Genomic DNA, 27,024 nt, shown 5'->3' with positions numbered 1-27,024 from the left:
ATGGGGATGAGGGCTGGTTACTGGGCAGCTGTGACGATTGGCTCAGCACAACTATGATACACGAGCTGCCTGATTGGTGGTCCTCACATTCCTCCGTCCTGGAAACTCAAGGTCCAACTCTGGCTACTGGGGCAAAGGGGCTGCCGCGCAATGACTGGTATGTGAGCTCTGACCTCGGTGACTTAATCCTGGAGCAGTGAACTAAGGAGTTGTAGAAGAGTTGCTCCATGCCATCCCGGAGGACACCATTCACCTGGATGCATGTAACCAATCTCTCTACAGACGAGCAGGAAGCACATAGCCTCCGATATCTGCAATAAACTTCATTTCTTTCGCCATGAAATCCGCAACGTCTTGACCTAGCCATGATGGGAGCAATGCCATCCTTGTCGACTCCATCTCTCTGAGAAATCTTCCAGCAACCTAGCACATAAGTCCCTTAGTGCGACTGTACATCACAATCACTTGTGCAATTCAGTGGACTCACCAGCATACAAGAGCCCCTTCGGTCCGTATCCATCCCGACCTGCTCAATAACCTCCGCCACCCGTTCAGGAGAGTTCGCTTCGAGCCCAGCATCCTGCCAGCTCTGAGACAAACCAGCCGTCATTCTAGTCGGGGTCATAAACGGTGCAACGGCATTAACCCGAATGCCATACTTCTGCGCCGTCACTTGCGACGCCCGAAGCAACCCCACAACACCATGCTTGGAAGCCACATAAGCCGTGACACCCGTTCCTCCAAAATACCCCGACGTAGAGGCCACCAGCACAATTGACCCGTTCTTCTTCTCCTTCTCTTTCATGTGATACATTGCCAGTCGCAGTGCTTCACACCATCATCAACACCATTAGCACAACACACCCCAGAAAACTCAAGAAAGGTAAACATACTACTCAAAGTCCCCAACAAATTAACACCCACCACCCTCCTCGCCTCCAAACCTTCCCTCAACTCCCCCGTCTCCTCATCAACATCCTCCAAATCCAAAACAGACGTAGACTCCATCATCCCCGCATTCGCAACCACCACATCCACCCCACCATATTCCTGCGCAATTATCCTAAACAGACGTGTCATTTGTCCCCAGTCCAGAATATCAGCGGGAAGAAAGACTGCCTTTTCCGGGTGCGGAAATGTACTCTGGATCAAGGACTCAGTGGTCTCTTGGTGAGTGGGCAGATCGGTGAGGATAATGGTGCTGGTCGGGTGGAGGGCGTTGAAGTGCCGCGATGTGGCCAGGCCGATGCCTCCGGCGGCGCCGGTTATGAGGATTGTTGCGTTGGTTGTGGTCATTTTGCTATACTAGTTGGGGTTGGGGTGGGGGTGGGGGTTGTGGGTGAGTATGTGGATTGGTTATATAGTAAATTAAGTACTAAATGGTGTGATGGGGAAAGAGAGGGGGTGATGATGCGGGGTTGTCGGTTTTTACTACTGTAGGTAGTAAGTAAGGAGTATTTTATACTTGTCAATATGATGGGATCATACTTGTAAATACAAATCGATATTCTGATGAAATAAAATTATTGATTGTTTTGCTATGAAAGGACATAGTGCACAGTTCATCGGTCTGCTTCAGGTTTGTATACACTATCAATTAGGACTAATGCCACGGCATACTCCTCACAACATGGCAACAACATCAAAATATCTATCGGGTATATACATCAATCAATCAGTCAGTCAATCACTCATGCCTCATCAATCAATCAATCAATTAATTTAATCCATCTTATCGCGCGACGGCGGTCTCGAAAGCCGCGACACCTCCGCCGACGACTTGACACTATGCGCGGTACTTATAGCATGGAACGAGAAGTCCAACTCGCCTACTAGGGCTTTGACGTCCCTGAACCAAATAAACAACATTCATTAGCAAATCACTCATTCCAAGTTCATACTGAATGAAGTGGAAGGAAGGAAAAACCACTCACCTCATTAATCTCTCCACATCACCCACGATGCAACGTGTCGAGATCTGCAGGACGGAAAACGTAGCGAACCCTGGCTCTGCGATGTGTCGCAGACTGAGAATATCTTTGTCAAGCGCCTCCAGACGCTTGGAGAAACTGTAGGGACGGGGTGTTTTCAGATACGGAGGTAGCGGTTGACGATTTGTTATGCTTGCGGATAGGAGACAGAGCACGGTGGTGATTTCGTGGGTTGTGACGCGGGCGCTGGCGACTAGTCTTTTGAAATCGTGGACCCAGGCGGAGTCGGATTCGTCGTCACCGTCGAGTTGCAGGAGGGTGTCGGAGGCGTAGCCTAGGAGACTGAGGTAGCTTACGATGCTGGTGGTAGTTAGTATTGGGGATATCATGATGGATAGATAGTAAAGGGTGGGGACACGCACTTTTCGATGCAAGTTATGATACTGTTATATCGTTTTTTTGGAAACCGACCGCCGATGGCGACTTCCCAGTTCAGGAAGCCGGCATACGTTCGGAGGTTGTTTAACATTAGCATTTGCTTTGAGAACACCTTGTTACGCGCCTTGAGAAGCCGACGACCTGATGATGTCTTCAGTGCTAGATCACCCTCGTCGCCGCGCATGCGCGCATTGACAGTCTCGTGGATAACGGAGTAGTAGTTGGCTAGGAGGTACAAAGAGGCTCCTAGACTTTGGCGTAGGACAGAGTGTTCCGAGATCGGATAGGGGAAGAATGTCCATATGAAGGCCACCGCTATACCAGCGCTCACAGTGGCCAGTCGATACGGGCCCAGGAGGTAAATTGGATAGTACTGCTGTCCATTGGAACTGGCCACCTCTTCTCCAATCTTACGCACCTCGAGCTCGTAGCCCACAATCATCGAGGTAGAGATGATGGTGATGATTCCGATGATACGGAAGCGGAAGATCTTGATCGGCACGTAGAAGACGCACGTCAAGAATATGAACAGGAATACGATGATGCCAGGCGTCTTCTGCCCCGGGATATACCATGCCAGAAGACTGAGCACCATGGCCAGAACCGTACCGAGGAGACGAAGAACGAAGCCGAATATGCTTTGCCCGGAAGTGGGTGACATGCTGAGGTTGACCATGATCATGGCCCAAACGAATCGCTGCTTGACGAAGAAATCCTGCGTATCGTGAAGGAAAGCAACCACAGCAACGGTCATCGTAGCGCACGCAACTCGGAACCCATATGCCGACTCGGGAGAGCGCAATGCCGTGGGTATGAGGCGAATCTTGTCACCGATTTTCTCCAACATATTCTCCGGCGGCAAGTGTTCCGGGTCCTTTCGGTGTTTATAAGCCTCGCCCAGTTGAAGGATGTTGTTCTGTGAGTTGATGTCACCACCCAAGTTGTCGTCCTCATGTGAGTCCTCCGCCTTGAAAGCGCTGATGAACCATTTTAGCAGACGCTTTGAGCCGGGAATTACGAGACGCTTCCGTGCGAGCTTCCCACTTGCAACCTTCTCGTCTGCAAACTGGATAAAATCATGGACAACGTGGCCAGTGGATTCGAGCAGCTGCTCCACCTGTGATATAGTCAGCATCAGTAGACATCAAGTGTGAGAGCAAGCTTACATAGAGAATCAAGTACAGCTGCCGTCGGCTCCTGTCTCGGCCGACTCCAAACTTGTCATCAGGAATATCGTCCACATCCAAATGTACTGATGACGGGTGCTCGAAAAAGTCAGGTGGCAGGATTATCCCCTTCTCTTCGCTCCAAGTTCGCAAGGCAACTCGCTTGGCGTACTTGAAGTTGCGAAGCTTTTTCTCGTAATACTCGCCAAAGCCTTTCTCGCCCGGTTTCGGACTAGCCGTTGCCTCCACATCTTCCGGCTCTTTGCCCGCTTTCGATGGTTTTGGCGGCTTTGTTAGCTCAAGCTGAAGAGACACATGATGCAGACCCTCGTCAATTGTGTGAATCATTGAGCTGAAAGGATCATGGACTGCTCTCATGATCTCGTTCCACTCCAGTCTAACCCTCTGGCGTACCTGATCGGGAATTTCTGCCCCAGTCGCGTCGATGGGCTGGTTCCATTTGTTGTAGTCAGACAAGCGCTGGAATATGTCCACAACAAAACTTAACCCGACTACGGGTATCATGGTCTGGCGCAGGTGTCGGAAGATGGCTTGGAGATCATCTGGCCCAAGCTTCCCAATTGCAACTTCGCGCTTGGCGAATGTCAAATCGCCATGAATTTTGGCATGAAGGTCTGTGACTTTCTGACAGGCTGTATGGATAGCCTGCGCCTCCGGGCTATAAACCTTGCCCTTATCGGTGACCTTCTCTACGGTCGAATCGTACGTCTCTGCCCTCCCGAACATGTCGTCCTTTTCCAAGGTCTCGAAGTACACCGTGTGTGCATTGAGGGCAGCACGCAGACCGCCGATGTAGCCGGCCATCTGCTTGAAGACGATGCCTCGGGTACTTTTTGGAAGTATGAACAATGAGACACCCGTTGCCACTCCCAACCCGGTTAGGCATGCTTCGAGTAATTTCTTGACGAGCGCAATCGCAGCAGCCATGGTCCCAAGCCTAGAAGCATAAACAAAAGCAACATTGGCAACAATCGAGTAAATAATCACGGGAAACTGGAACTGCTGGAATTTGGCTCGAAAAGTGTGAACCAGGTAGATTTCAAAGAACAACCAAACGCCACTGACGGCTGCTGCAGACGAGTTGTATGCTGTGCTTCCGTCGGCAGCGGCAGTGGCAGACTCAGAATGCTCCCGTGCCTTGACACACGAGTACATCATAAGTAGAGCAACAGCTGATGCAACACAGACAGCTAATACGTCGAGGACCATCATCTGAATGAACTTGGCCCGAGGCATGATTGAGAATCCCAAGACGGAAATGATGGCCACCAGATACCCGACTGTATTGAAAAGCGATGCCACGGCATCCGCTTGATATCTTTATTTTTGTTAGTCTGGCACAAGTAGCAGAGAATTGTGGGTGAACTTACATAGCTACACAAATTGTTGGTGCAAGGGCACCCCTGCGAAATCAATCAATACGAGCTCGGCAGTTGAGAGACACAGAACATACTTCATCATAAGAAGCAGAGTCGGCATATCCAGTTCCAAGCTCTTCCAACCCCGTTTCAGCTTGCTGAAGAGCTTCCATTCGCGGTTCCGTCGTCCATCATCTTCGCCGGGTAAGACCCGCGAGGAGGACTGGTCTGAGTCGACCTGAGCTGCCATCGTGGAGTGTATGTACACCTACCCACGACAAAGCTCTTTTCGCTCGATCTCACCCCTGAATGTCAGATAGGATTGATCCAAGAATCCGGGGCACGAGCCGGCCCCTCATCCACGGCCTCACTTCCCCAGACCACGTGATGCGATCGGCGACGCCAGATGCAACTCGGCTAAACTCTCGCAGAGTTCAGGTTGAACGCCTATTGGACTGGGCGAGGAAGAAGAAAGCAGGTAGTTGCGTAAGCTGGAGTGTCTCCGGTAAGGATTTTTGTGGCCGCGGGGGATTTTCGCTTCGGTTCTTGCTTCGGAAAAGGAAGAAAAGAGTCCAGAGAGGGAGAAGTTTAAACTTCGCAACAGTCGAAGTAGTGGCGATCGACCGCCGACTTTCCCAAGTGGATCCTTGGGCCGTCTGCCAAGAGCACAACCAGTTTTTGCACCGAGTCGGTGATTTGTTGCCTCTGTTTACCGATAAGCTAGTCTAGGTGTGCTCGTGTTGAATGGGTCGCTTTACCAGCAGATGTAGTAGTGAAGATAAGACCAGCTTTGGACTTGCGCAGAGTGAGATACCAAGACTCGGATCTCGGTAACTTGACGGCTCCAGACTGAACGGAGATGCCGCGCGGTGCCTGGAATTGGCTGGAATGGTTGGAACTGCCCGGATGCTTGGTGGATGGACCCACTGCCATGCAGGAATCGACATCATCGTATTGGAAGTAGTCGACCTGTTGGGGATTAGATCAACGGTCATGTCTGGTTTGGATAGACAGATAAATGGGGGAAAGAACTGGCATACTCAACTGGATTATGGCGCAGAGGATGACAGAGGAGGTGACTGCTCTTGAGAGATGAATACCAGGAGATATGTGAGGTGTAGAATTCGTGGCAGTCAAGGCAGGTGACCTGAATGTTGAATGTCAACTCCTGCTTCAATTCAGCCTCGATAATCAAGTGCTATGAGAATCATTATCGACAGTCGCTCTTTTATGTTAGCCTTCCAATAGTCGAGCGGTCGCTCATCACGACTGTCTGTCTCCACAATCTTGAATAGCATTGTGGGTACGAATCTCTTCGAGGGATTTGTTTTTTGAACCCCTTCTTTTTCCTCCTCTCTGCCAGTTACATTCCCCCTTCATGCTTCTCGTGCGTGAAGAGGATGTCAAATATTGATGTATGATTATTGTTAAGAAATTGCAACGATGCGTCATATACCGTGTCCATTGTCAACTATTTACATACAGTACGATCATCTAGTCTATGAACTCTAATACTCAGGCCACTCAGGATCAACCTGCTCTTTCCAGGCACGGAATCCTCCCCGAATATCAGCCACGACCCTCTTCCCTCCTTGATCCAATCCCAGCTCTTTCAGCTTCTTAACAGCAACCTGGGAATCATTGCCCAGTCGACACACCACATACACTGGGTCAGTAGACTGCGATGACGCTACGTCCGCCGGCACCCATGGAGGTAACGCTGGCACACCATCGGCCGACGAGTCCCCGTTACTCATAGCGCTCGCCGAAGAAGCCAGAATCGTGGATATCGGGATATTGATGCTATTGTCCAGACTACAGATGTCGTACTGGACCTTCTCCCTGACATCGATGATCGTCGGTTCCTTTTCCTCCTTGCCGTGATGCCTTGTACGATACTCGCGCGGTGTGATGCGCTCCTCGGGTGACAGCAAGTTTTCTGGAGCTGCGGTGCCGCAGAAGAAGATGTAGTCGGTAGAGCCAGAGCGTACAGTATCCACCGTGACGCTGGCCTCGGCGGAGCACACCGCGCAATTTGGCCGACGAGAGCGGAGTTTGATCGTGCGGAAGAGAGGTGTAGAGTATGCGGAGAAGATGTGCAATGATGGCGGCGGGGGTTTGGATGTTTCATCTGCTGTAATTACCTTGATTGCTTCTAGGGCCTGCAAAACGCCCATTGTTCCTACCACGGGGCCCACGATACCCCCATCCGCGCAGCTTGTGACAGTATTCGCCGGGGGCGGCTTCGGAAATACACAGCGGTAGCAAGGACCTCCGGTCTTGTCGCCGGCAGGTCGAGGAGGATTGTTCAATACCATGAGTTGGCCTTCTGTGCGCAGAGCAGAGGCCGACACCAGTGGTTTACCCAGGAGCACCGCAGTATCCGAGATGAGATATCGAGTCGCGGGGTTATCCGTGCAATCGAGAATCAGGTCGTAGTTGCTGAAGATCTCTGGGGCAGCTTCAGGCGCTAGATGTTCCCTGTGAGCGATGTATTTGGAGTGAGGGTTCAGCCTAGAATAAGCAGTCCAAGGTCAGCATACTGCACAAATAGTAGTAACTGAATCCCAGGTGTCAACTCACTCCTTCAAGTACTCAATAGCACTATCCACCTTCAGCTTCCCGATATTCCTTGTCCGATGTAAGACCTGACGATGAAGGTTCGACGACTCCACAGAATCTCCATCCACAAGTCCGAGCGTACCAACACCTGCTCCAGCAAGATACAAAGCTGCCGGACATCCCAGCCCACCAGCCCCTACAATCAACACCTTCGCCGACCGGAGTTTCAGCTGCCCTGAGTTGCGAAAGCACTGGTCAGTAATCCTAGATCTCCCGAACCCAGGGGAGGGGCACAGTTCACGAACCTTGTATTCCTAGCTGTGGCACGATAATCTGCCTTCCATAGCGTCGATACTCTTCGTCTAGAAGGGGCCACCTCCTCTCAGATCCCTTTTCAGCGTCCGCTGCATTCTGGCTTTTGTGGCTCGCGGCAGCCTGTTCTGCGACTTCGAGCTCACGCTTCAGGTCGGCAAGTTTGGCTTCAGTAGCAGCAATCTGCGTGCGCAAAGATGCGCACGTCTGTTCGAGTCCGTTCATGGACAGAGACTGTCTAGTTATCTCGAATTTACAATCCCTGTCTGAGGTATGCTCCGGCATGCCTGACGGAGGCGCACCCCGCTCGGAAGACTTTCTCCATCCATCTTATCAGCCTATCTGAGGCTAAACCATTTCTGGTTATCACATTGACACCTGTATTATCAGGCCAATATCTGCCGCCTTGATACTGAACTGCGTCTTTCACCTTAACATATTCCAAAGTCTCTCTTTTATTAAAACTGTGTAATGATAAATACAAACCTCAAAGCCTAATAAAGGTATCTAACTGCGTACCCACCAGGATTACGATCCATTCTACCTAGCTATCTACCTTCAGAGATCGCTTGAGCTTATTACGGATGAGTGTCTTCTGCTCGAATGCAAATGCCATCCCTATTAGCTCTTCTTCACTCCATTTTTTACCCAGGAAGCTGATGCCAAAAGGGATACCAGGGGCACGCTGAATTAAGTCACCGCGGGTGTTATATTCCACTGGTGTCCCATATGGAAATGCTCCCAGAGGAACAGTGATACCTGGGGTACCAACAACAGCTGGGATATCGAAGCCCACAAGAGTGGGCAGAATGACAGCGTCGAGTGTGTCACGGGACAGAGCTCCTAAGAGTCCTCCTTCCCCTCCATAATAGAGGGTTTGCTGATACAAGGACCAAAAGCTCGGGGATGTGTTGTTCATGCCCAAAGCAATCGTTTGATCCCACACCCCCGTGTCGCGCGACGGGTAATCTTCCAATGCGCTATGCTGGGTGAAGCTCCTAATGTCTTCAAGGCTATAGAGGCCGTTTGGGTTCTGCTCCAGATTCCTCAGATAGCTCTTGATGTCCGTCGAAAAGTCAGCTGCTACAACCATGGCCGGTTTCAGGCTGCCATAGAAGTCATTGTACGCTGTGAAGTTCGCATTGTCCACGACTATGGCACCTGCAGCGCTTATTACAGTGACTGCTTTTTCGAATGCCGAAACTATCGGAGCATTTGTGGGACCTAAGTAGTCGATGACGTTTCGAGGAATACCAATACGCTTGCCCTGTAGACCCGACACCTTGCAAGCTGCCAAGTAGTCGGGCAACTTTTCTGCGAAGGGTGAAGCCAAGGTATAATTGTCCTTGCCATCTGGACCAGCAATTACTTGCAACAGCATAGCTGCGTCTTTGACTGTCCGAGCCAATGGTCCAATGGTGTCCTGGCGCTCGCTAAGAGGGATGACCATGTAGCGTGAAGTAAGTCCAACAGTTGGCTTGATACCGACGATGTTGTTCCTTTCGCTCGGAAGCAGTATACTCCCACTAGTCTGATCCATCACGGTCAGTACCTATTTCATACACAAGAAAGTATCTTCTGACGTACCTCAGTTCCCAAGGCAAACGTACTGAGCCCCAAATCAGTCGCAACAGCACTACCACTCGAACTTCCATTCGGGTCCTGGTCAGGATAGTATGCCCCGAACGTATATCCGCGTCGCGCATTCCAACCATTTGACGAGTTCACCGAGCGAAAATTGGCCCATTCCGACATACTAGTCTTGCCCAGGATGACCAGCCCATTTTCCCTGAGCTTCGCCGCCACAGTTGAATCGGCAGGAACCTTAGCTCCAACAAGCGCCCAAGAGCCAGCTAGCATATCGTCAGCCAACGCAATGAATCCGATCAGAATGAAGGGATGATACCTGCTGTTTGCATATTATCTTTCGTGCCAATCATGTCTTTGAGCAAGACTGGCAGGCCATGCAGCGGACTACAATAGTCAATCAGCCACCCACTCAATACCATTACAGATACAGCAACTTACCCTCGGATATGCCCCTGATCCCTCTCATGATCGAGCTGTTTCGCTATACTCAGCGCATCGGGGTTCAACTCGAGGATCGTACCAAAGTGCACATCAATCTCACTGATTCGAGCAGTGTACGCCTGTAATTGTCAGCATCCCGCCGGCACAGTAGTACAGATAGGGCAGAAGTCACTAAACCTTGACCAATTCGACACTATCGAAGCACCCTTTCTTAAGACCATCTTGAAGCTGCTCTGCTGTTGCTTCAACTACCCGTGGGATCTGACACTCCTTCGCTCCATATGAGGCCGCGTCCGCCAGCATGAGACAATGTACCATGAAAAGGGTCGCAAAGACCCAGTATCTCCAGTCAAGCAACATCGCTGAGGGTTGGCCAATGTATTCTGATCTCAGGATGATGTACTAGGGAAAGGAAGCCAATTGTCGAAGACTTTACCGAAGAGTAAATAATTCTGCCACTTTCTCTTTAAGTACTACCAGTTGGTGGTTTATCCTTCACCGCAACTTGACACCGCGATGAGATACTATCGAAAGCCTCACAACCGATAATTAACTGAAACAAGGGCGAAGTAATAGCTGGATAAGGAAGGTACACCTGACCACCAGCTCAACCTCAAAGCTGAGTCAACGGGTGAAGTTAATTATCATAGTCAAATAATTAATGAGTAGAGGTCCAACCCTATTTTTGCTCATTCCTGCCAACTTTGTTTACCATCTGCACTACTAGATTACTTTCACTTAACATTATCGACATGCCCACATCTCAGAACCTATTTTCTGTATCAGATACTGAACTTCGTCAATTCAAGTACACCCCTATCAGTCAACATACCCACCCAATAAGAAATAGGAAATAAGAAAGCAGACAAAACTGCGCCAACGAGATTAACAACCTCCCCATGTCTCAGCCTAACACGAGCGCACATCTAAGAATAGCACCAGTCCATCAATCTCAATCTCGGAGTGTTTAGGGTTATACGGGGAAAGAAAAGAGGGTGGGGAGGGGGGAAAAAAAAGCATTCAAAAAACAGCGGCAAGGCTTATTCAACAAGCTCACTTAATTGCCAGTCAATAGCGGTTGTGTGGTACAAGTATCTAAGACATTGGTATTAGGACTAGATACTAAGTACTTACTTGGTTTTAATGCTAATCCTCCGGTTGGAGATTGGAGTAAGTCTATTTAGTGAGAGTTTGACGATGTCTGAGACTTTATTGAGCAGAACTCTCTTTATTGAGTTGGCTGTTGTGGTCAATAAGAATATACTAGAGTTGATATCGCTGTGATATCGATAGTGTACTTGTGTTATAGTACAATTCTGGATCCTGGTGAGACTCGGTGACCTGCAGTTTCAAGAGGATTGCCCCTTATCCCGAGGTGCCAGTTCTGATGAATGTCCTAGCTGTCTAACACTAATTGTTCCTGTGTGCCGTCTACATCAGGAGGTGGCTGGGTCTACCGTGGCTGGAAGTTAAATCCACTCGGTTTTACCAGAAAAATTTCATTGGACGAAGGAATAGAAAAAGAAACCATGCATAGTATCACACAACGTCAGTCCAGCCGGTGTCAGAATCAGTCGAGATCCTAGTGATAAACAAAACCCGATTCTATGAAGACCGATATATAAGCCCCCATCTAACATCTAGATCTATGCTGATTCGCCCAACTTTAAAACCATCCAGTCATACCCAGAGACGGGTTATATATTTCATTCGTACAAGGACTGATCTAGCCCAGCTAGACCTTGTCCTGCTCATGGCGAACACGCTCAGTCTCCTCATCTACGTCCTCGATGTGGGAGGAGCCGCGCTTGTGCATGGTGTGTTCCACCGCAGCACGACGGTCCGCCTCGTTGACAGCGCCGAAAAGGATGTCCATGTCTTCGAGACTGCGGCCCTTGGTCTCCTTGGCGAAAACGATGACGAAGACACACATGGCAACGCAAAAGATGCCAAACATGAGGAAAGTCCGCCAGCCGATGTTGTGGACAGCTTTGGGGGTGATTTCGGTGACGACGAAACTCCAGAGCCACTGGGATGTGGCTGCCAGACCGACACCGTATGAGCGTAACCGTGTTGGGAAGATCTGTCAGGCCTGTTAGATATATTGTGTCGAGTAGAGCTCAGTGATGGTTTTCTTACCTCGCTGACATACACCCAGGGGGTAGGGCCCCAGGAAGCCGAATAGCCAATCACGTAGAGATAGATCATGACGACCATGGCGATAGAAGCCTGGGAGACACCACTGGCGCTTGTGTCGGGAGGATGCGTGGCCAATACAGCGCCAATGATGAACATCATGCTCGCCATCCAAATGGATCCGCCGACCAGACTGAGCTTCCGACCCCAACGGTCGATACCAACGAACAGGAAGATAGCCGTCGCGACAACCTTCACAGTTCCGTAGACTCCAGTAGCGAAAAGAGACGAGTTAGTCGCGCTAAGTCCGATAGTTTGGAAGATCTCAGGGGCGTAGTATCCGATTGAGTTGGTGCCCGTAAATTGTTGTGAAAGCATGAGAGTGAAGGCGAATCCGAAGCGTTTGAGGTTACTCGGCTGGATGAACTCCTTGTATGTCAGCCCCTCGGTAGCTGCTACCTCTTCATCGATGGCTGCTCGGATCTCAGCAAACTCTTTCTGAATCACTTCGCTATCAGGAGACTCGTTTCTGATGTATGCGAGAGACTGAAGAGCTTCTTCATGTCGTCCTTTACCAGCCAGCCAGCGAGGAGACTCTTTGAGGAAGAAAAGGCCGAGGAGCATAAGACCGCCAGGAATCAGCTGAACAGCGACGGGGACACGCCATTGCTTCGTGCTTGAGGGAATATGCAGGGAGACACCATAGTCTAGCCAATAGGCGAAGGTGCTCCCAATGACCAGAAATTCCTGGAACATGCCAGCAACTCGGCCTCGAATGCTTGGGGGGCAGTTCTCGCTCACGAACACAGGCGTGATACTAGACATTCCACCAATTCCCAAGCCAGCTATGACACGGCCACCATAGATCTGTCCAATGTGATGCTTCGAAGCAACTTGAACAGCTGCTCCGATTAGAAATACGACGGTGAAGACCATCAGTGCATAGCGTCGGCCAATGCGCTCGTTTAGGGGGGCAGCGAAGATGGCGCCGAAGAAGCAGCCCGCGGTCAGCAAGGACACAACATTGGATGAGATTTCGGAGCTCTTGGAGGAAGCAAAACCAGAAGAGCCAGTCGGTATTCCAAAATCTTCCTTGAAGCTGGTCAGTGAAAGAACACTTCCCATAACACCCGTATCATAGCCTAGTAGTCATCAAGCGTTAGTTCACAGAGCGTATCTGATTCCCGGGTGTATGCATACCGAAAAGAAGTGACCCCGAGTAGGCCACTGCTGTGAGGAGGTAAACGCGATAGTTCTTGAGGAGACTCATTGTGGGAGGATTGTCCAAAGACTGGTAGGCAATTGACAATTGATCCTAGCAGCACAGGGCATTCCCAGGGGAAGAAAGAGAACCAAGGGAGAGGCCAAAAGTCTCACTCCCCGGAGATCATACGAATATTTAACACAGTCGTCTCCATCTTACTAAACTGTGTAGGGACAGATCCCGAAGGCTGGAGAGCATGCTAGAGAGTGTTCGGTCGTGCCGAGCAGAAACCCGATAGGCCCTGGCGAGGGAACAACCCCAAACATCAGCGACCATGATACCCGCACACCCGCAGAGACAAACCCCATCTCTCCCCGCACATTAAGCTGGATCCAGCAATTCCGGGGGAAGGGAGTGAGTTGGTGGCCCACGGTGGATACATCCGGAGAAATTGTGCGGAGATGCTAGGCGGGTTTTTCCGTCCACTGAGGAGCGTTGCTGCACTACGCTAGAGACCGACTTGACTGCGACTGGTAGGTTCAGCGGTAGCTCTGCTTGTTGGAGTAGCAGTAGTCTCTAATTATCATGCCATGAGTGATGGCAAAAAACTGCTCTATGACGTGCGGACTTAATCTGATCCATGATGACGAGGTTGCAGCATTCACAAGGATGCATCCATGTTGTTGGACGGAGCGAGAGAAGAAGCTGAAATATCCCGAATGACCGATGCCGATCCCGTGAGTCAAAGCATAGAGCATCTTATCATTGCTCCCTCATTGGTTTGAGCCTGGATAAAGCGTGGGAATAATGTAGCGACCAGCCGTGCAGATGCCTTTGAAGTGAGAGTGAGTCGGACTCGATGGCCTGAGTCTGGCGTTACTAGCGCATGTGTCTTGGGACTCACCGCTGCAATTCTTCCGGCATAGTGCCCCAGGTTAGTAAATTGATGGCTGATACTAGTGCAACTGCAGCTAGCTGCTATAACCTGATGTGTGTATTAGTATTGAACACTCTCTGTGAGTGGATAATGGTGATCTTATTGAACATGGCAAACTGCGTGTAAGAAGCGAATCATACACGCGACCGCCTCTTTTCTGCAAGGAGGCGCTCACTTATCAGTCAGTTCCAGGATTCAAGTTCGTTGTGCCAAGCACAAGCGCGTCGAGTGGCGTTTCTTCAAATATCGAACAGCAAGTCAAGCTTCGGCCTGTTTATTCAGAACCCGTAGTGCTTTATACCACGAAGCGGACGTGGACGTTCATAGATATAAGCCTCGAAGAAGAGTCAACGTGCTCGCCATCCAGCATTAGGCATGAACCTGGCGAGAATGGCCCGTAGCGGGACACTGTGGCTTGGGCGCACTTGACGAGTCTAGGCCAGTCTCACGCTTCGCCTTGCTGATGATTTCTTACCAGTCCACGCACATTATAAGATCCTCTCTTATGAAAGAGAAGTTGCCTGCCTTGCTCTTGCCGCGTTGTCGGAGACATGCCGGCGGGACTGCGATTTGCCGGTTGCCACTTTCCCGGACGACAGGCTGCTTCATGGTATGCTTGAATTGACTTGATCTCGTCCGTTTGCCCGGTATGAGAAAAGGTAACTGCGCTATAAGCACAGATCAGTGGGAATCCCCATCTCAGCTCTGCGATAAGATGCATCATTCTTACCGTAGATTCGCTCGAGACATCGATGAGCATCGCGGGAAAGGGTTCGATTGTATCTATACAGATAGTCAAGGGTTTGTCATGGGAGAAGAAAGAGGAAGGAAAGAGAAGGAATGAACACACACAAAGCAAACGTCATAAAAAGTGATACGGTTGTTCCCAAATCAAAATCAAGAATGATGTCAGGTAAAGAAAAAGAATAAGAAAAGGAAAGTGCAGCTATCTATTTACAACATGCAAATTCAAGATAAAGGTCTCCAAAAGGCCAATAAATTCTCAAATACCATCTACACGCACCCATTAATCTAGCAATGGACCATAATTACGGACTTTCATCGACTTCAATTTACAACCGCACATGGCCCATTACTATAAGATAAATGTCAAAATACATGTACTTTCTGTCCTGCGATAAGAAGAAAGTACTAGTATTATGCCTCGTCTTTATCATCAGGCGGTCAAGGCTTACGCCTATCTAGAAGCTGACTAAACTGTCAAAGTTCGGCTCAGAAGCCTGAGCAATATTCGCAAAATGAGTCAAAATCTGTCCAACTCCACTTCTGCAGTTCATGTGTGCCACTTCAATCTTCATCTAACTTCCCACACAGAAAGCCATGAAGAGTGGACTAAAGGTTGGGGTGGTGCATCATCCCTGCCATGCAACACAGCATCACTATGTTACACAAGACATGGTTATAGATAGCAGTGCCCTGGCCAAAATATGCAAGCCTACGTAGAGCAAGCATTAATTTGGCATTGATACTATGTATCCTGATTCCATTGATGTTAGGTCCAGGTTAATACCAACCAAGGGTCCCTATCTGAGGGTAGTCGGATAAGGGCATGTTGAGGATATCGCTTGGAATACATGTCTCTTTTCTCTAGATCTGCACTTAAAAGTGATTAGTACTGGAGCTTCATTCTACTAGTCATCCCAAAAACATTGACTGATCCCTGCGGTAGAGACGCTACTGTCTTGATGTTCAGTGGCATAATGCTCTTCGGATCCTTCAATAAGGTTATCCAGTATTGTTGTCTAGGTATCATAGATAACGAATCAAGTATTCTTGAAATGAGGCAGGCTTTATAAATAGACATCCGTCTCACCGCACTTTAATCTGCAGCTTCGCAAAGTCTCCCTGTAGAAAGGAGCAAAATGATCACCTGACCGTCCTGCGCGAAAGCCAAGATTACATAAGATCAAGGCACCAGATGGCCCGCTCTTAGCAGCAGCCAATGATATCGCTCGAAAGATGGACCCCTGAGCGCTGCGGCATGTGGGGAATCCATTGGCTGAAATGATCTGCCCGATAATTGGGTCTAGGGAGCAAACAACAAATCAAGCGCCCAGGCACAATTTTGCAGGTCTGCCTTGCAACCATGATTCAGAGTCTCTCATACTCTGTCCAGAGGTGCTAACTTATCTGATGATGAAGAAGAAATGGTCCGGGTCCGCTTGATCAGCACGACGAGGCTGGGTGATGCCCTAGTGAAGAATGACCTTTGGGGCATGTGCTCCTTCGGGGCTCATGACTGGCTGTCACTCACCGTGATGTCTCCATCATCCGGACAGGTCCATCGGCTGAATCTTGCGCTCCTATATCTGACTCCGACCTGATACGATAGATTCAATTATGCAACATAATGTCTTTGTTCTGCGCTGCACTTACTGAATGTGGTTATTCTTCTTGCCCCATGCCCGGAGCCCACTTCTCAGAAGGAGACATACCACTAGACGATTGGAATGTGTCTAGCTGTGTAACAAGTAGCCACTGTAACCGTAGGCGGGCTTGATAATGTGGACTTGAGAGTGCTGATTCCCGTGTGACAGGGCTTGGTAAATAGATACCAATCAAGCTTCAGACCATGGATGTGCATAACTGGGGCTATCCCACCCTTGCTTCCTGGCCGTTGGCGGCTAGCGGTCCCTACTCACCACCGGTGATCACGGCATGTGCTGGATCCCTATGCGCCCAGTGGGCTGAAGATTCACCACTAGAGGTGATCCATCCCTTCAACCGTCCAGTCACTGTTGTCGACAAACCACTTTGAATCCCCGCTGGACCTGGGATCTCACACACTCGTTTTTGATGCCCGGAACTTGGGGTTGATAGCACTAGTAGCAACCGGAGAGTTCCCATTGTGAGCCGCCACTTACCGTACCCACTGGCTTTGGGATATATATTTTGTAAATCCTTTCGAGATGGGTGGTTCGACGATATGTTTCTCAGCTGCGTTCCGCTGTGCCAGATTAGCCATGGCGAGTTGGTACACTATGCTGATATTGAGTCTACTTGAACCAGCTGCCCGCGCTGCGAATCTAACTTCTCACGTGGATTTATTGTAAGTGATACATCGAGACCCAGTCATGCATCAGCACACCAGCTGGATATTAAAGGTCGCGAGCCTAACCATGAACAAGCTTGGGATCCCAAAGTGGCGGCAATGATTTCCCCGGGGTTGCTCGTCCGTTTGGGGTGGTGAAGCTAGGACCCGATTTATATGTCTCCGGAACAGACTCATATTCCGGATATTTGCCCAATGGCAATTTCTCGGGGTTCAGTATGATGCATGAGCAGGGCACAGGAGGTGCGCCTAAGTACGGCACTGTCGCCCAGTTGCCGTTGATTGGAAATATCAGCAAACCGCTGTCCAACATCACTATTGGCCGGTCAGGTGCAGATGAGGCATCAGTGGGCTACTATAAGGCGAAGACCGCCGAAGGAACCGTCGTGGAGCTGAGCGCAACCGCTCATGCAGGAATCTATCAATATACTTTTCCGAGCGGCTCGGATGGTAATGTCTTGGTTGACGTTTCGCATGTCCTACCGTCGTATCGGGGAATGGGACTCAGCCAGGGATACAAAGGTGGTAATATCACCATCTTCCCCGACGGGCATTATGAGGGTCATGGTGTGTACGACAACGGCTGGAACCGTTCTCCCGACTGGTCTATCTACTTTTGTAAGCTTTTGCCAGAGTCCAAGCCGTTTCACAGCAGAATTAGCTGACTTTACCCAGGTGGCCATTTCGATGCCTCGCCCATCAGCAACAAGACCTATGCTGGAACCGATGCGGGCGGAAGCGTCGAGCAAAGTAGCGGTTTCGCATCGTCTTCTTCAGGTTCAACGCGAGTTGGGGGACTCTTCACCTTCAAAGACTCTGTTGTTACATCTCGTGTGGGCATCTCGTGGATTTCCACGGAGAAGGCCTGTAAGAATGTTGAAGATGAGATACCGGAAGACAAGGAATTCCAGTCGGTCGTAGACGACGCTCAGTCCGAGTGGGAAACGAAAGTCTTGTCGAAAGTCGCCACAACCAACACAAATGACACGACGCTCACCCTATTATATACGTCTCTCTATTTCATGCACCTGCTTCCCACCAACCAAACCGGAGAGAACCCCCAATGGACATCCCAGGAACCTTACTATGAGGACATTTTCACTTACTGGGTAAGTACTTGGGAGACACAAATAGATGACACTGTATCGCTCATTTGATTCGCAGGATCTTTTCCGCTGCTCTACCGCTCTCATGCAGGTGTTGCAACCCGCCGCGTATGAGGAGCAGATCCGGTCGCTTATTGATATCTGGCGATTCGAGGGCTATATGCCGGATTCGCGGTCCTCTAACTACAATGGTCGTACACAGGGCGGCTCGAATGCGGACAATATTCTGGCCGATGCCTATGTCAAGGGCGTGCGCGGTGCGGTAAACTGGGAAGATGGATACAAGGCCATGGTAAAAGACGCAGAAGTGACGCCTCCCAACGATCCAGTCGATCCCCAGGCTCCCGATTCCTCGACAAAAGAAGGCAGAGGCGCATTGCCAGACTGGCTTAGTTTGGGCTACATCACCCCGAGATTTACCCGTGCTGTCACGCGGGCAGTGGAGTACTCATGCAATGACTTTGGATTGTATCAGGTGGCATCGGGGCTTGGGAAGACCGACGATGCGGAGAAGTACTTGAACCGTTCCAGAAACTGGAGAAACCATTGGAATGCCAACCAGACATCGCTGGGATTCTCTGGATTCGTCGTTCCTCGCAACGAGTCTGGTTTCATCGAGACTGATCCACTGAATGACAGCGGCTATTGGGGAGACCCTTACTACGAAGCCAGTTCGTGGGCCTATTCTTGGGCGAGTATCCATGACATGAAAACGATGATTGATAAAATGGGCGGGAATCAAACCGTTCTCGACCGGCTTAACACCATGTTTACTGAAGGAGCCAGCGGTTCCAGCGGTATTATCTTTGATCCCACAAACGAACCGTAAGTCCGTTCTCTGCCTCACTTGGTCTTCTTGCGGGTATTGCTTTTGCGAGGGACATAGCTGACCAGGGTTCTTGATCCAGTATGTTCAACGTCCCTTATCTTTACCACTATATCGACCGGCAAGATTTGTCTGTCTTCCGATCGCGTGATATTGCCAAATCTTATTATGGTACTGGCGTATCCGGCCTCCCCGGCAACAGTGATGCTGGAGCTATGCAGACTTGGATATTGTGGAATATGATCGGACTATACCCTGTGACAGGGCAGTCGACATTTTTGATCCACTCTCCATGGTTTGACTCGCTTGTCATTGACCTGGGGGGTGGTAAGAAATTGAATGTCACTTCGAGTGGCGGTGATGGAAACGGAGGCGGTAATATCTATGTGCAAAGTCTTCGCTTGAACGGAAAAGACTGGAAGAAGAACTGGTTAACATGGGACGACATCTTTGCCCAAGGAGGGACACTAGACTTCGAGTTGGGAGCGACCGCAAGTGACTGGTTCACGGGGGAGCTACCACCAAGCCCGGCTTCCTAGAGAAAAGTCGCGCATGCGCAGGTTCCCGCTTCAGCGTGTATGTATTCCACTAATGATACCGATGAACATATCCGTCAGTACCCGGGAAGGTTCCACCTTAGACACGCTTTTAGCCATAGCAGCTCAGGGGACATTTACTGAGATGAGGATATTCGAGGCTCCATAATCAAAGGGGGAGGTGATGTAGTGTCTGTGCATCCCCGTAAAACCTGAAACCGCTGGGGATGTACTCCGTAGGACACTAGACGTCGAAAAAGGCTTTTCTGGCCCTCAGTCAGTAGGCAAGAACAGTAAACCCATGTTGACGATCGCGTTGATCGTTATTTCGATGACAGTGTTCTCAAAGGTCGCGGGACGAGACGGAAGAGGTACGAGCCATTTGTGCTCGTGAAAGTGGATTGGGCACAACTGAGGTGGGTGAGTGAGGGTAGTCTGGAAGTACCGTAAGGTTCTGCGAGTACCAGGGATCAAGGCCAGGACTATTTGCATCAACAGTTGAACTGAAGGCATACAGTCGGGTCTATCTACTACCTACTACCTACCGAAAGGGGGAAGCTAGGACTTATTCCCCGGCAATACAGTATGCATACAATAGTGGGCCCCACAGGGACGTTCTCCTTACGCCAACTTGCCACCAACGGGGAAGTATCCGGTGTATCGTCTAGCGTAATATCTGTGTATACTTCCCTATGGCCTTGCAAGTTGCGACATGCGAAACCAAGCAACGATCGCCCAACCTCCACCAGATGGGCCGTCACTTCTCCTTAGACCTTGTTGATCACGGCACACAGTTGGATTTTCCCGCTGTGTACCTGAGTGGCAAACCCCTCTTGTTTAGGAGTCTGCTGCCATCTCAGGAACGGGTTCCACGTGGTGGGCTGGCTAACCAGCCTATCCAGGGACTGACTATATGGAATCATCTCCCGGAAGAAACATTCCATAGCAGCTCGCTCGGTTGACCTCCCCTGACTACATTGACGAAATGAGGCTGGCTACCAAGATCCTCAACTTCGACCTGCTTGTTGCATGTGCGGAACTCGACAAATGAAGTTTACTCCCTGCGTTCGGAAACTAATTCTACTCTAAGTAGTGCACTATGTGTTCGCGTCATCACCAGCCACTGTGTCCCTGACTCCATGCAGCCATACATCACCACAGAATACGTATGAAGCCCACACGGCATGTCTCCATCTCGCGTTTATCGGCAAGATTCACAAATGAAATGCGTTTCCAGAAAACACTACAGCGGGAGGGCAAACTCAAATTCCTATAGAATCGAACCACTAGTAAAATTAAACAACTTCACGATCGGTAGTACGGATGCATCTACAGTTGCAGTACCATCTGCGCTCCCAAGATGCAATTGCCAATTTGAAAAACTTCTACTATAGTGGCCGTGCTCAGATGAGTCGTTGCAGCCTACTGCAGCTTCTGAGAGGTAAAGGCCATACGGAGTAGTTCTTGCGCAATTGTACACTACCAGGTAAGACATACTATTCCCACCATGTGTTGTATGCGGGGCACTCAAAGACACTTTGAGAAATCCTTAGCGAATGAATTTCAATGGTTAAAAATGGAAGTATTGTCGAATTCAGGTCACCTCACTAGCGGTAAGATTGCATATCCCCGGCGTCGAATTCATGTTTGCACTTGGCTGGCCACCGACTCGCCTTCATGCATGCATGCAAATATGCATAGCCGTTGCGACCTTAACCAAGATAGACTGCAAATAGTCGTACGCGATGGGAAAAGCAATATACCTTTTTTTACCATCGAATCTCTCCCCTTTATAACTGTTCCGTGAGAGGTTTGGATCGACAGGGACCCGGCATGATCTCAGACATGACGTGCTCACATTTCAACATCGTTAGTGAGAGCGAGTACCAATAGTATGTGTACTATTACTGGGTATAGAAGGCTAACAGCAATGCATGGGTCACAGTAAGTAAATACTACTAGTAAGATGAGGCTGCAGATCCTTATGGCAGTGGCGATAAATGTCCCGGTGGCTTTATGCTCCTTCAACGCCAATCAGCGGATCAGGGTGGCTGCCGATTGGGCGGACAACGTTCACGGCTCGTGTGGCTCACTGCCTTGCCGGTGATATTCATTCGACGGGCATCGGGAAATAGCGACAGTAAGTCCAGCTACAGCATGGCCATTCCAATAGCAAAATCTTAACTGCTTAGCTGCAGGCCCACAAAACAACAATGGAACCCACATGATCGTACATGGTACTACTGTATACGCCTGATCGTCGCCATGCGGTTTGCATGGCTTGAAGGGACAATCGAACGTTGACCAAGCTCGTAGCTGTCTCCACAACCCAGCAACGCTGCATCCATCACGCATACGCCCTTGCGATCCTTACAAGTGCTATTACACCCTAGCACATAGAGTTGACCCGCCAGCTAGTTGCTATACGTCCCAACTGCTAAGGGTCTCAAAAGGATAGGTAATTATGATGATCACTTGAGCGACGATGGGATATAAGAGCAAGCTTTCTTCGTCTCGAGTATTCCTCTTTCTTCTCATCAGCAGCACATCATTCGTTCTTTACCAAAGCCCACTACTGTCATTCCTTACCATAACCCACAAGAACATACCAAAGTCTATTCTCTCCCTTTCAATCTCCTTTATCAAATACCATCAAGCACAATGAAGGCCTCCTTTATCACTCTTCTCGCTGCTCTGGCCACCTCGGCCCTCGCCGCCCCTACCGGTGGTGTTCCTGGAGTCTCTGAGGTCACCAAGACTGTGAACATTGGTTCCGTCTCCAGCAACGTGATTTCCACCCCCAGTGCCAGTGCTAGTGCTGGGGCTACCGGCCACATTGTTCAGGACGCTGGCAATGGTGTCAACCAGGTCCTGACTGTTACTGGCGCCGACGCCAAGAAGCTCCTCGTCCAACTCAGCCCCGAGGTTGCTAATCTCCTGTCCGGCCTGGGTCTGCCTGGCCTTGGATCCTCTGTGGGTTCCATTATCAAGACCGCTGGGTCCGTTGGCGACCTTCTCAAGGATGTCGGCAAAGTCGTCGACGGCCTTCTCACTGTTGTCGATAAGGACGGCAGGGCTCTTCTGATCCAGCTCGACCCCGTGGTGACTGGTCTTCTCAGCGGTCTTGGACTCCCGGAGCTTGGTGTCCCCGTCGGCTCCATTGTCGGCACTCTTGGCGAGAATCTCAAGCGCTCGGCCGATGGAGAGATCGTTCAGGACCTTGCTCCCAAGGTTAAGGATGTCCTCGAAGTTACCGGCTCCGACTCCAAGCGCCTGCTCGTCCAACTCAGCCCCTCCGTCGCCTCCCTCCTCTCCAGCCTTGACCTCCCCACCGTTGGAACCTCCGTTGGACAGATCATCAAGACCGCCGGCAGCGTTGGCGACCTTCTCAAGGACATCTCTACTCCCGTTGAGCAGCTTCTGACCGTCATCGGCCAGGATGGCTCTTACCTCCTCATTCAGCTGTCTCCTAACGTCGCCTCTCTTCTCACTGGCCTTGGCCTCCCCTCCCTTGGCACTTCTGTTGGCAGCGTTGTTGCGACTCTCGGTCAGAACCTGTAAATTGTGAGTGCTCTCCGTTGTGTATTTACCCGATGAAGGTGCCAGTGCTAATTGTTCATCTTTCAGGGTGCGCGGTCACGGTGGTCTGCAGAGATGTCCTTCACATCAGGTTTGCATATACTCTTTTTCTGAGGAGTCGGCCTGGTTTGAATGCCGGCAATGAATAGCAACGAGAACCTCATTGTATATTACTACTCATTTTCGCCCTGGATTGTCGAATGTTGTTGCGGGGCGGGCAGACATGGCTATATATTTAATCATAGAGCTTCATGAATCGGTGAAAACAAGTTTGTCTTCCTGTGTTTGGCTTCTTAGCGTTTTAAATCACGATCGTAATAGCCACTGGTCCTGACTGGAGAGAGGGGATTCAGTTGTAACCGCAGGGTTGGGCCGGCGACATTCCGAAGAGGCAACTGAGTCCGGTCGGCAAGCATGGGCTTACTAGCGCCGAGTCCACCACTCGGCAGGGTCAGCATCCTCCTCATTTCTTTTCAATAACCACAAGGCTACACCTGTACCATCTAGCATTGGACCTAATGGCATCGGCAACCACACGGGCTGACTCAATATATCTCTTTGAAATCCAAACGGAAATCATCTAGAGTATATTGCAATTTAGCATGCACGGCAGACCCTGCTTAAGAGTTTATGCGCCGATTGAAGAGTCTCCGCCCAATCCCCTGATCAGTGCTATGGGCCACCGGCTTAGTCTTGACCTCGGGCGTTTCAGATTGAAGCTCCACCCTTCGTTGAGGTAGGGGAAGGGGAAGTTCCCAGCAATCTCTATGGAAGCTCGAAATTTTCTGTCTAGCAAGTGGTAAAGGATTTTGCATTTTGATTGCACAATAAACGCTGAGTCGTCTGCTATCAGTTAGCTTCATCAAAGGACTCTTGCATCTTCCGCTTACGATAGTCTTTCAAGGCTTGCCCGATGGTCCGATCAGGAGCAAACTGTACAGTATCGATGCCTCCTTAAGCCCTTCAATCAATTTGAGTCTCTGGGCGGGGCCAATGCTCCATTCAAATTATCTAAGACAAACACCCTAAGCATGGAGCAAGTCTCAACCGGGAGATAGCGCATCGATCCCGCTCTTTCGATGTTTTGGATTGTGCCACTACTTCCACATCCAGGAAAATTGCTTCAAGGGTTCCAGCAATAGTATCGATAGCTTCGTCTAGTTCAGTCTTGTCGTGTCAGAGGTTGCCGGTATGGCACCGGCAAAACGTTCTAGAAATAGAAAGATGACAGCGGGAAATAGACTACTGTCAGAGAAGCGCTTGAACAGCTTTTACCTATAAAGAGAGCGCCTGGGAACCCCTGCTGTGGGCATAGTCCGTTGGATATCTCAATGTTCATTCTTTAGGGGTGTTTAGACTCACTTCCTTTCACTCTTTTTTTTTTGTAACCCTCACATTCCTTTCTTTCATTATAGCTCGACGAAGCACCATGCTTCTCGACAAGCGCTCTTTTCTCTCTTTCCTGGGCCTGGCGCCCATCTTTGCTGCTGCGCAGCTCTCCGGTTCCGTGGGACCGCTGACTTCCGCGTCCACCAAGGCAGCTACCAAGACTTGCAACGTTTTGGACTACGGTGCTGTGGCGGATAAGTCTACTGACTTGGGTGCGCCGTTGGCATCTGCCTTTGCTGACTGCAAGTCTGGTGGTCTCGTCTATGTCCCCTCTGGTGACTATGCTCTCTCCACCTGGGCGAGGTTGAGCGGAGGTGAGGCATGGGCTCTGCAGATCGATGGAATCATCTACCGTACTGGAACGGACGGCGGCAACATGATCTATATCGAACACTCCAGCGACTTCGAACTTTTCAGTAGCACCTCCGAAGGTGCCATGCAGGGTCTGGGCTACGAGTTTCATGCCGATGATAACTGGAGCGGCCCTCGTCTGCTGCGTTTGTATGAGGTTACAGACTTCTCGGTCCACGATTTCATCCTGGTTGACTCCCCCTCGTTCCACTTCTCTCTCGACACTTGCACCAATGGCGAAATCTACAACATGGCAATCCGCGGCGGTAACCACGGTGGTCTGGATGGTATTGATGTCTGGAGTAACAACATCTGGGTCCATGATGTGAGTACTGAAGAGCAGAACGTTGCCTGCATGCATGCAGGTCGTTAACTGTTTCAATAGGTCGAGGTGACGAACAAGGACGAGTGTGTCACTGTCAAGGTATGGCCATCCCGGCGAAATGTGTCCCGTAAAAGAGTCTTAAACTAACCGTCAATCATAGAGTCCGTCGAAGAACATCCTTATTGAAAGCATCTACTGCAACTGGAGCGGTGGCTGTGGTATGGGCTCGTTCGGCTCTGATACCAATGTTAGCGACATCACTTACCGCAACATTTACACCTGGAGCTCGAACAACATGATGTTGATTAAGAGCAACGGAGGTAGCGGCTTCGTCGAGAATGTCCTCCTCGAGAACTTCATTGGTGAGTAAATTCTTACGCAACATGATGTGTCCCCCGATGAGGCTAACTGGGAGTTCTTTCTGTCTGTAAACAGGCCACGGCAACGCTTACTCCCTGGATATCGACAGCTACTGGGCCAGTATGAGCGCAGTGGACGGCGATGGTGTTCAGTTGAGCAACATCACTGTCAAGAACTGGAAGGGAACCGAAGCTTACGGTGCTCAGCGTGGTCCTGTCAAGGTGATCTGTGCCGATGGTGCCCCTTGCTACGATATTACCATCGAGGACTTCGCCATGTGGACCGAGGAGGGTGATTCTCAGTGGTACTCTTGTGAGAGTGCCTATGGCAGCGGATTCTGCCTTCAGGACAGCGACGACCACGTCTCCTACTCGGCCACCACTTCCACGGTCGACTCCGCTCCCTCGGGCTACTCTGCCACCTCCATGGCGGCCGATCTAACCACCGACTTCGGCTCTACTGTGTCTATCCCCATCCCGACCATCCCCACCTCGTTCTACCCGGGTGCCACTCCCTACAGTGCTCTGATGGCCGACAGCGCTTCTACTGCCGCTGCTTCTTCCCTTGCCAGCCATGCCACTGTCTCTAGCAGCAGCGTTTCCGTTGCTGCTTCTGTGCCCAGCGCTGTCGCCCCTAGCGAGAGCATCCCCGCTGCCACTTCCGCCGTTGTTTCGAGCGCTGCTGCCGTTGCCCCCAGCCCGGCTGTGGGTGCCCAGGAGGGATCCACTACCTCCGCTCCCAGCTTTGCTGCCCCCAGCGGTGCTGGAAACTCTCCCCAGGGCCCCAGCGGAGCTTCTGGATTCAACCAGAAGGGCCAGCAGGGCGAGCAGAGTGGACAGGGTGAACAGGGCGAGCAGGGTGGACAGGAGGTCTGCTACGTGTAAAGCCGGACCTGCTATAATCCGGATTATGCTGGAGGCTGCGCATCCCACAGCTTGATTCTGAGTAGAAGTTCATGGTAGAGGGCATTTTAGTACCTTAGCATGTAGCTCAATTCTCAACAGCTGCTGTGCAAGCTTTGTGTAACATAGTGACTTTAATCGTCTCCTCAAATGATGTTGCTTTAAGCCTTATTGTAAACATATTGTCGCACTGCATATTGAAGTGGCTGGCCCGTGGCTATCGCAAAGCCTCGCGAGTAATCTGACCGGCCCTCAGACCCCCTGAGCCCCGAGTTGCTGCGTAGGGCGGGTACCTGTTTCCGTACCTGAAGTCAAAGCTCAGCTTCCTCCTGTCGCGTTATCACAACACAGTGAAACACGGATATACACACCATCCCAAAAAGCAGTATACAAATATAGGCCGTAAACCAGCATCTCACATCGATGAATTCTTATTCAACGTTGAGAAATAAGCGCGCGACGAGAAAATAATGAAGGGAGG

The 27,024-nt window shown here is 50.4% G+C and overlaps 8 protein-coding genes across 8 annotated transcripts; 3 read left to right on the top strand and 5 right to left on the bottom strand.

Annotated features, from left to right (window-relative positions):
• Nucleotides 1-214: 214 nt before the first annotated feature.
• Nucleotides 215-1,314, bottom strand: BO85DRAFT_521405 (short chain dehydrogenase/reductase). Its single transcript, XM_025665197.1, has 3 exons — nucleotides 894-1,314; nucleotides 488-828; nucleotides 215-423 (listed from the first exon to the last, which is right to left on the bottom strand). The coding sequence occupies exons 1-3, from the start codon at nucleotides 1,294-1,296 to the stop codon at nucleotides 277-279; spliced, it is 891 nt and encodes a 296-aa protein (XP_025514042.1). The 5' UTR covers nucleotides 1,297-1,314; the 3' UTR covers nucleotides 215-276.
• Nucleotides 1,315-1,483: 169 nt separating this feature from the next.
• Nucleotides 1,484-5,218, bottom strand: BO85DRAFT_400352 (uncharacterized protein). The gene is made up of 6 exons (XM_025657120.1): nucleotides 5,010-5,218; nucleotides 4,927-4,959; nucleotides 3,536-4,874; nucleotides 2,354-3,486; nucleotides 1,935-2,291; nucleotides 1,484-1,849 (listed from the first exon to the last, which is right to left on the bottom strand). Exons 1-6 carry the CDS (start codon nucleotides 5,162-5,164, stop codon nucleotides 1,723-1,725), a joined length of 3,144 nt encoding a protein of 1,047 aa, XP_025514041.1. The 5' UTR covers nucleotides 5,165-5,218; the 3' UTR covers nucleotides 1,484-1,722.
• Nucleotides 5,219-6,359: 1,141 nt separating this feature from the next.
• BO85DRAFT_400350 (HesA/MoeB/ThiF family protein) lies at nucleotides 6,360-8,060 on the bottom strand. The gene is made up of 3 exons (XM_025657119.1): nucleotides 7,782-8,060; nucleotides 7,498-7,711; nucleotides 6,360-7,428 (listed from the first exon to the last, which is right to left on the bottom strand). Exons 1-3 carry the CDS (start codon nucleotides 8,011-8,013, stop codon nucleotides 6,423-6,425), a joined length of 1,452 nt encoding a protein of 483 aa, XP_025514040.1. The 5' UTR covers nucleotides 8,014-8,060; the 3' UTR covers nucleotides 6,360-6,422.
• A 272-nt stretch (nucleotides 8,061-8,332) lies between these two features.
• On the bottom strand, nucleotides 8,333-10,179 carry BO85DRAFT_375272 (putative amidase; the record flags this gene model as incomplete). The annotated part of the gene is made up of 5 exons (XM_025656162.1): nucleotides 8,333-9,319; nucleotides 9,376-9,641; nucleotides 9,695-9,762; nucleotides 9,817-9,938; nucleotides 9,997-10,179. The coding sequence occupies 5 exons, from the start codon at nucleotides 10,177-10,179 to the stop codon at nucleotides 8,333-8,335; spliced, it is 1,626 nt and encodes a 541-aa protein (XP_025514039.1).
• A 1,002-nt stretch (nucleotides 10,180-11,181) lies between these two features.
• BO85DRAFT_59135 (sugar porter family MFS transporter) lies at nucleotides 11,182-13,635 on the bottom strand. Its single transcript, XM_025665509.1, has 3 exons — nucleotides 13,156-13,635; nucleotides 11,959-13,097; nucleotides 11,182-11,902 (listed from the first exon to the last, which is right to left on the bottom strand). The coding sequence occupies exons 1-3, from the start codon at nucleotides 13,223-13,225 to the stop codon at nucleotides 11,555-11,557; spliced, it is 1,557 nt and encodes a 518-aa protein (XP_025514038.1). The 5' UTR covers nucleotides 13,226-13,635; the 3' UTR covers nucleotides 11,182-11,554.
• Nucleotides 13,636-16,859: 3,224 nt separating this feature from the next.
• Nucleotides 16,860-19,797, top strand: BO85DRAFT_400342 (alpha-1,2-mannosidase family protein). The gene is made up of 5 exons (XM_025657118.1): nucleotides 16,860-17,166; nucleotides 17,246-17,787; nucleotides 17,845-18,278; nucleotides 18,334-19,100; nucleotides 19,184-19,797. Exons 1-5 carry the CDS (start codon nucleotides 17,027-17,029, stop codon nucleotides 19,638-19,640), a joined length of 2,340 nt encoding a protein of 779 aa, XP_025514037.1. The 5' UTR covers nucleotides 16,860-17,026; the 3' UTR covers nucleotides 19,641-19,797.
• A 2,338-nt stretch (nucleotides 19,798-22,135) lies between these two features.
• Nucleotides 22,136-23,205, top strand: BO85DRAFT_450769 (uncharacterized protein). The gene has a single exon (XM_025660456.1). The coding sequence runs from the start codon at nucleotides 22,299-22,301 to the stop codon at nucleotides 23,196-23,198; it is 900 nt and encodes a 299-aa protein (XP_025514036.1). The 5' UTR covers nucleotides 22,136-22,298; the 3' UTR covers nucleotides 23,199-23,205.
• A 1,440-nt stretch (nucleotides 23,206-24,645) lies between these two features.
• On the top strand, nucleotides 24,646-26,525 carry rhgB (putative extracellular rhamnogalacturonase; the record flags this gene model as incomplete). The annotated part of the gene is made up of 4 exons (XM_025658729.1): nucleotides 24,646-25,281; nucleotides 25,342-25,380; nucleotides 25,442-25,643; nucleotides 25,717-26,525. 4 exons carry the CDS (start codon nucleotides 24,646-24,648, stop codon nucleotides 26,523-26,525), a joined length of 1,686 nt encoding a protein of 561 aa, XP_025514035.1.
• Nucleotides 26,526-27,024: the final 499 nt, after the last annotated feature.

The sequence above is a fragment of the Aspergillus piperis genome (assembly GCF_003184755.1).
Source record: "Aspergillus piperis CBS 112811 unplaced genomic scaffold BO85scaffold_13, whole genome shotgun sequence".
Taxonomy (NCBI): Eukaryota; Fungi; Ascomycota; class Eurotiomycetes; order Eurotiales; family Aspergillaceae; genus Aspergillus; species Aspergillus piperis.
The sequence above is the reverse complement of the archived record's forward strand: the minus strand, read 5'-3'. Positions and strand labels throughout refer to the sequence as shown.

Coding starts and splice junctions, on each gene's coding strand:
- BO85DRAFT_521405 (XM_025665197.1), bottom strand. CDS start 1,296: ATGACCACAACCAACGCAACAATCCTCATAACCGGCGCCGCCGGAGGC. Junction 829..893: donor TTTGTTGGGGACTTTGAGTA/GTATGTTTACCT, acceptor GATGGTGTGAAG/CACTGCGACTGGCAATGTAT. Junction 424..487: donor GAAGGGGCTCTTGTATGCTG/GTGAGTCCACTG, acceptor CTTATGTGCTAG/GTTGCTGGAAGATTTCTCAG.
- BO85DRAFT_400352 (XM_025657120.1), bottom strand. CDS start 5,164: ATGGCAGCTCAGGTCGACTCAGACCAGTCCTCCTCGCGGGTCTTACCC. Junction 4,875..4,926: donor CCAACAATTTGTGTAGCTAT/GTAAGTTCACCC, acceptor ACAAAAATAAAG/ATATCAAGCGGATGCCGTGG. Junction 2,292..2,353: donor ATCATAACTTGCATCGAAAA/GTGCGTGTCCCC, acceptor AACTACCACCAG/CATCGTAAGCTACCTCAGTC.
- BO85DRAFT_400350 (XM_025657119.1), bottom strand. CDS start 8,013: ATGAACGGACTCGAACAGACGTGCGCATCTTTGCGCACGCAGATTGCT. Junction 7,712..7,781: donor GCCACAGCTAGGAATACAAG/GTTCGTGAACTG, acceptor TTCGCAACTCAG/GGCAGCTGAAACTCCGGTCG. Junction 7,429..7,497: donor GCTATTGAGTACTTGAAGGA/GTGAGTTGACAC, acceptor TGCTTATTCTAG/GCTGAACCCTCACTCCAAAT.
- BO85DRAFT_59135 (XM_025665509.1), bottom strand. CDS start 13,225: ATGAGTCTCCTCAAGAACTATCGCGTTTACCTCCTCACAGCAGTGGCC. Junction 13,098..13,155: donor CTCGGGGTCACTTCTTTTCG/GTATGCATACAC, acceptor GATGACTACTAG/GCTATGATACGGGTGTTATG. Junction 11,903..11,958: donor CCTGGGTGTATGTCAGCGAG/GTAAGAAAACCA, acceptor CAGGCCTGACAG/ATCTTCCCAACACGGTTACG.
- BO85DRAFT_400342 (XM_025657118.1), top strand. CDS start 17,027: ATGGGTGGTTCGACGATATGTTTCTCAGCTGCGTTCCGCTGTGCCAGA. Junction 17,788..17,844: donor CGACTGGTCTATCTACTTTT/GTAAGCTTTTGC, acceptor GACTTTACCCAG/GTGGCCATTTCGATGCCTCG. Junction 18,279..18,333: donor AGGACATTTTCACTTACTGG/GTAAGTACTTGG, acceptor TTTGATTCGCAG/GATCTTTTCCGCTGCTCTAC.
- BO85DRAFT_450769 (XM_025660456.1), top strand. CDS start 22,299: ATGAAGGCCTCCTTTATCACTCTTCTCGCTGCTCTGGCCACCTCGGCC.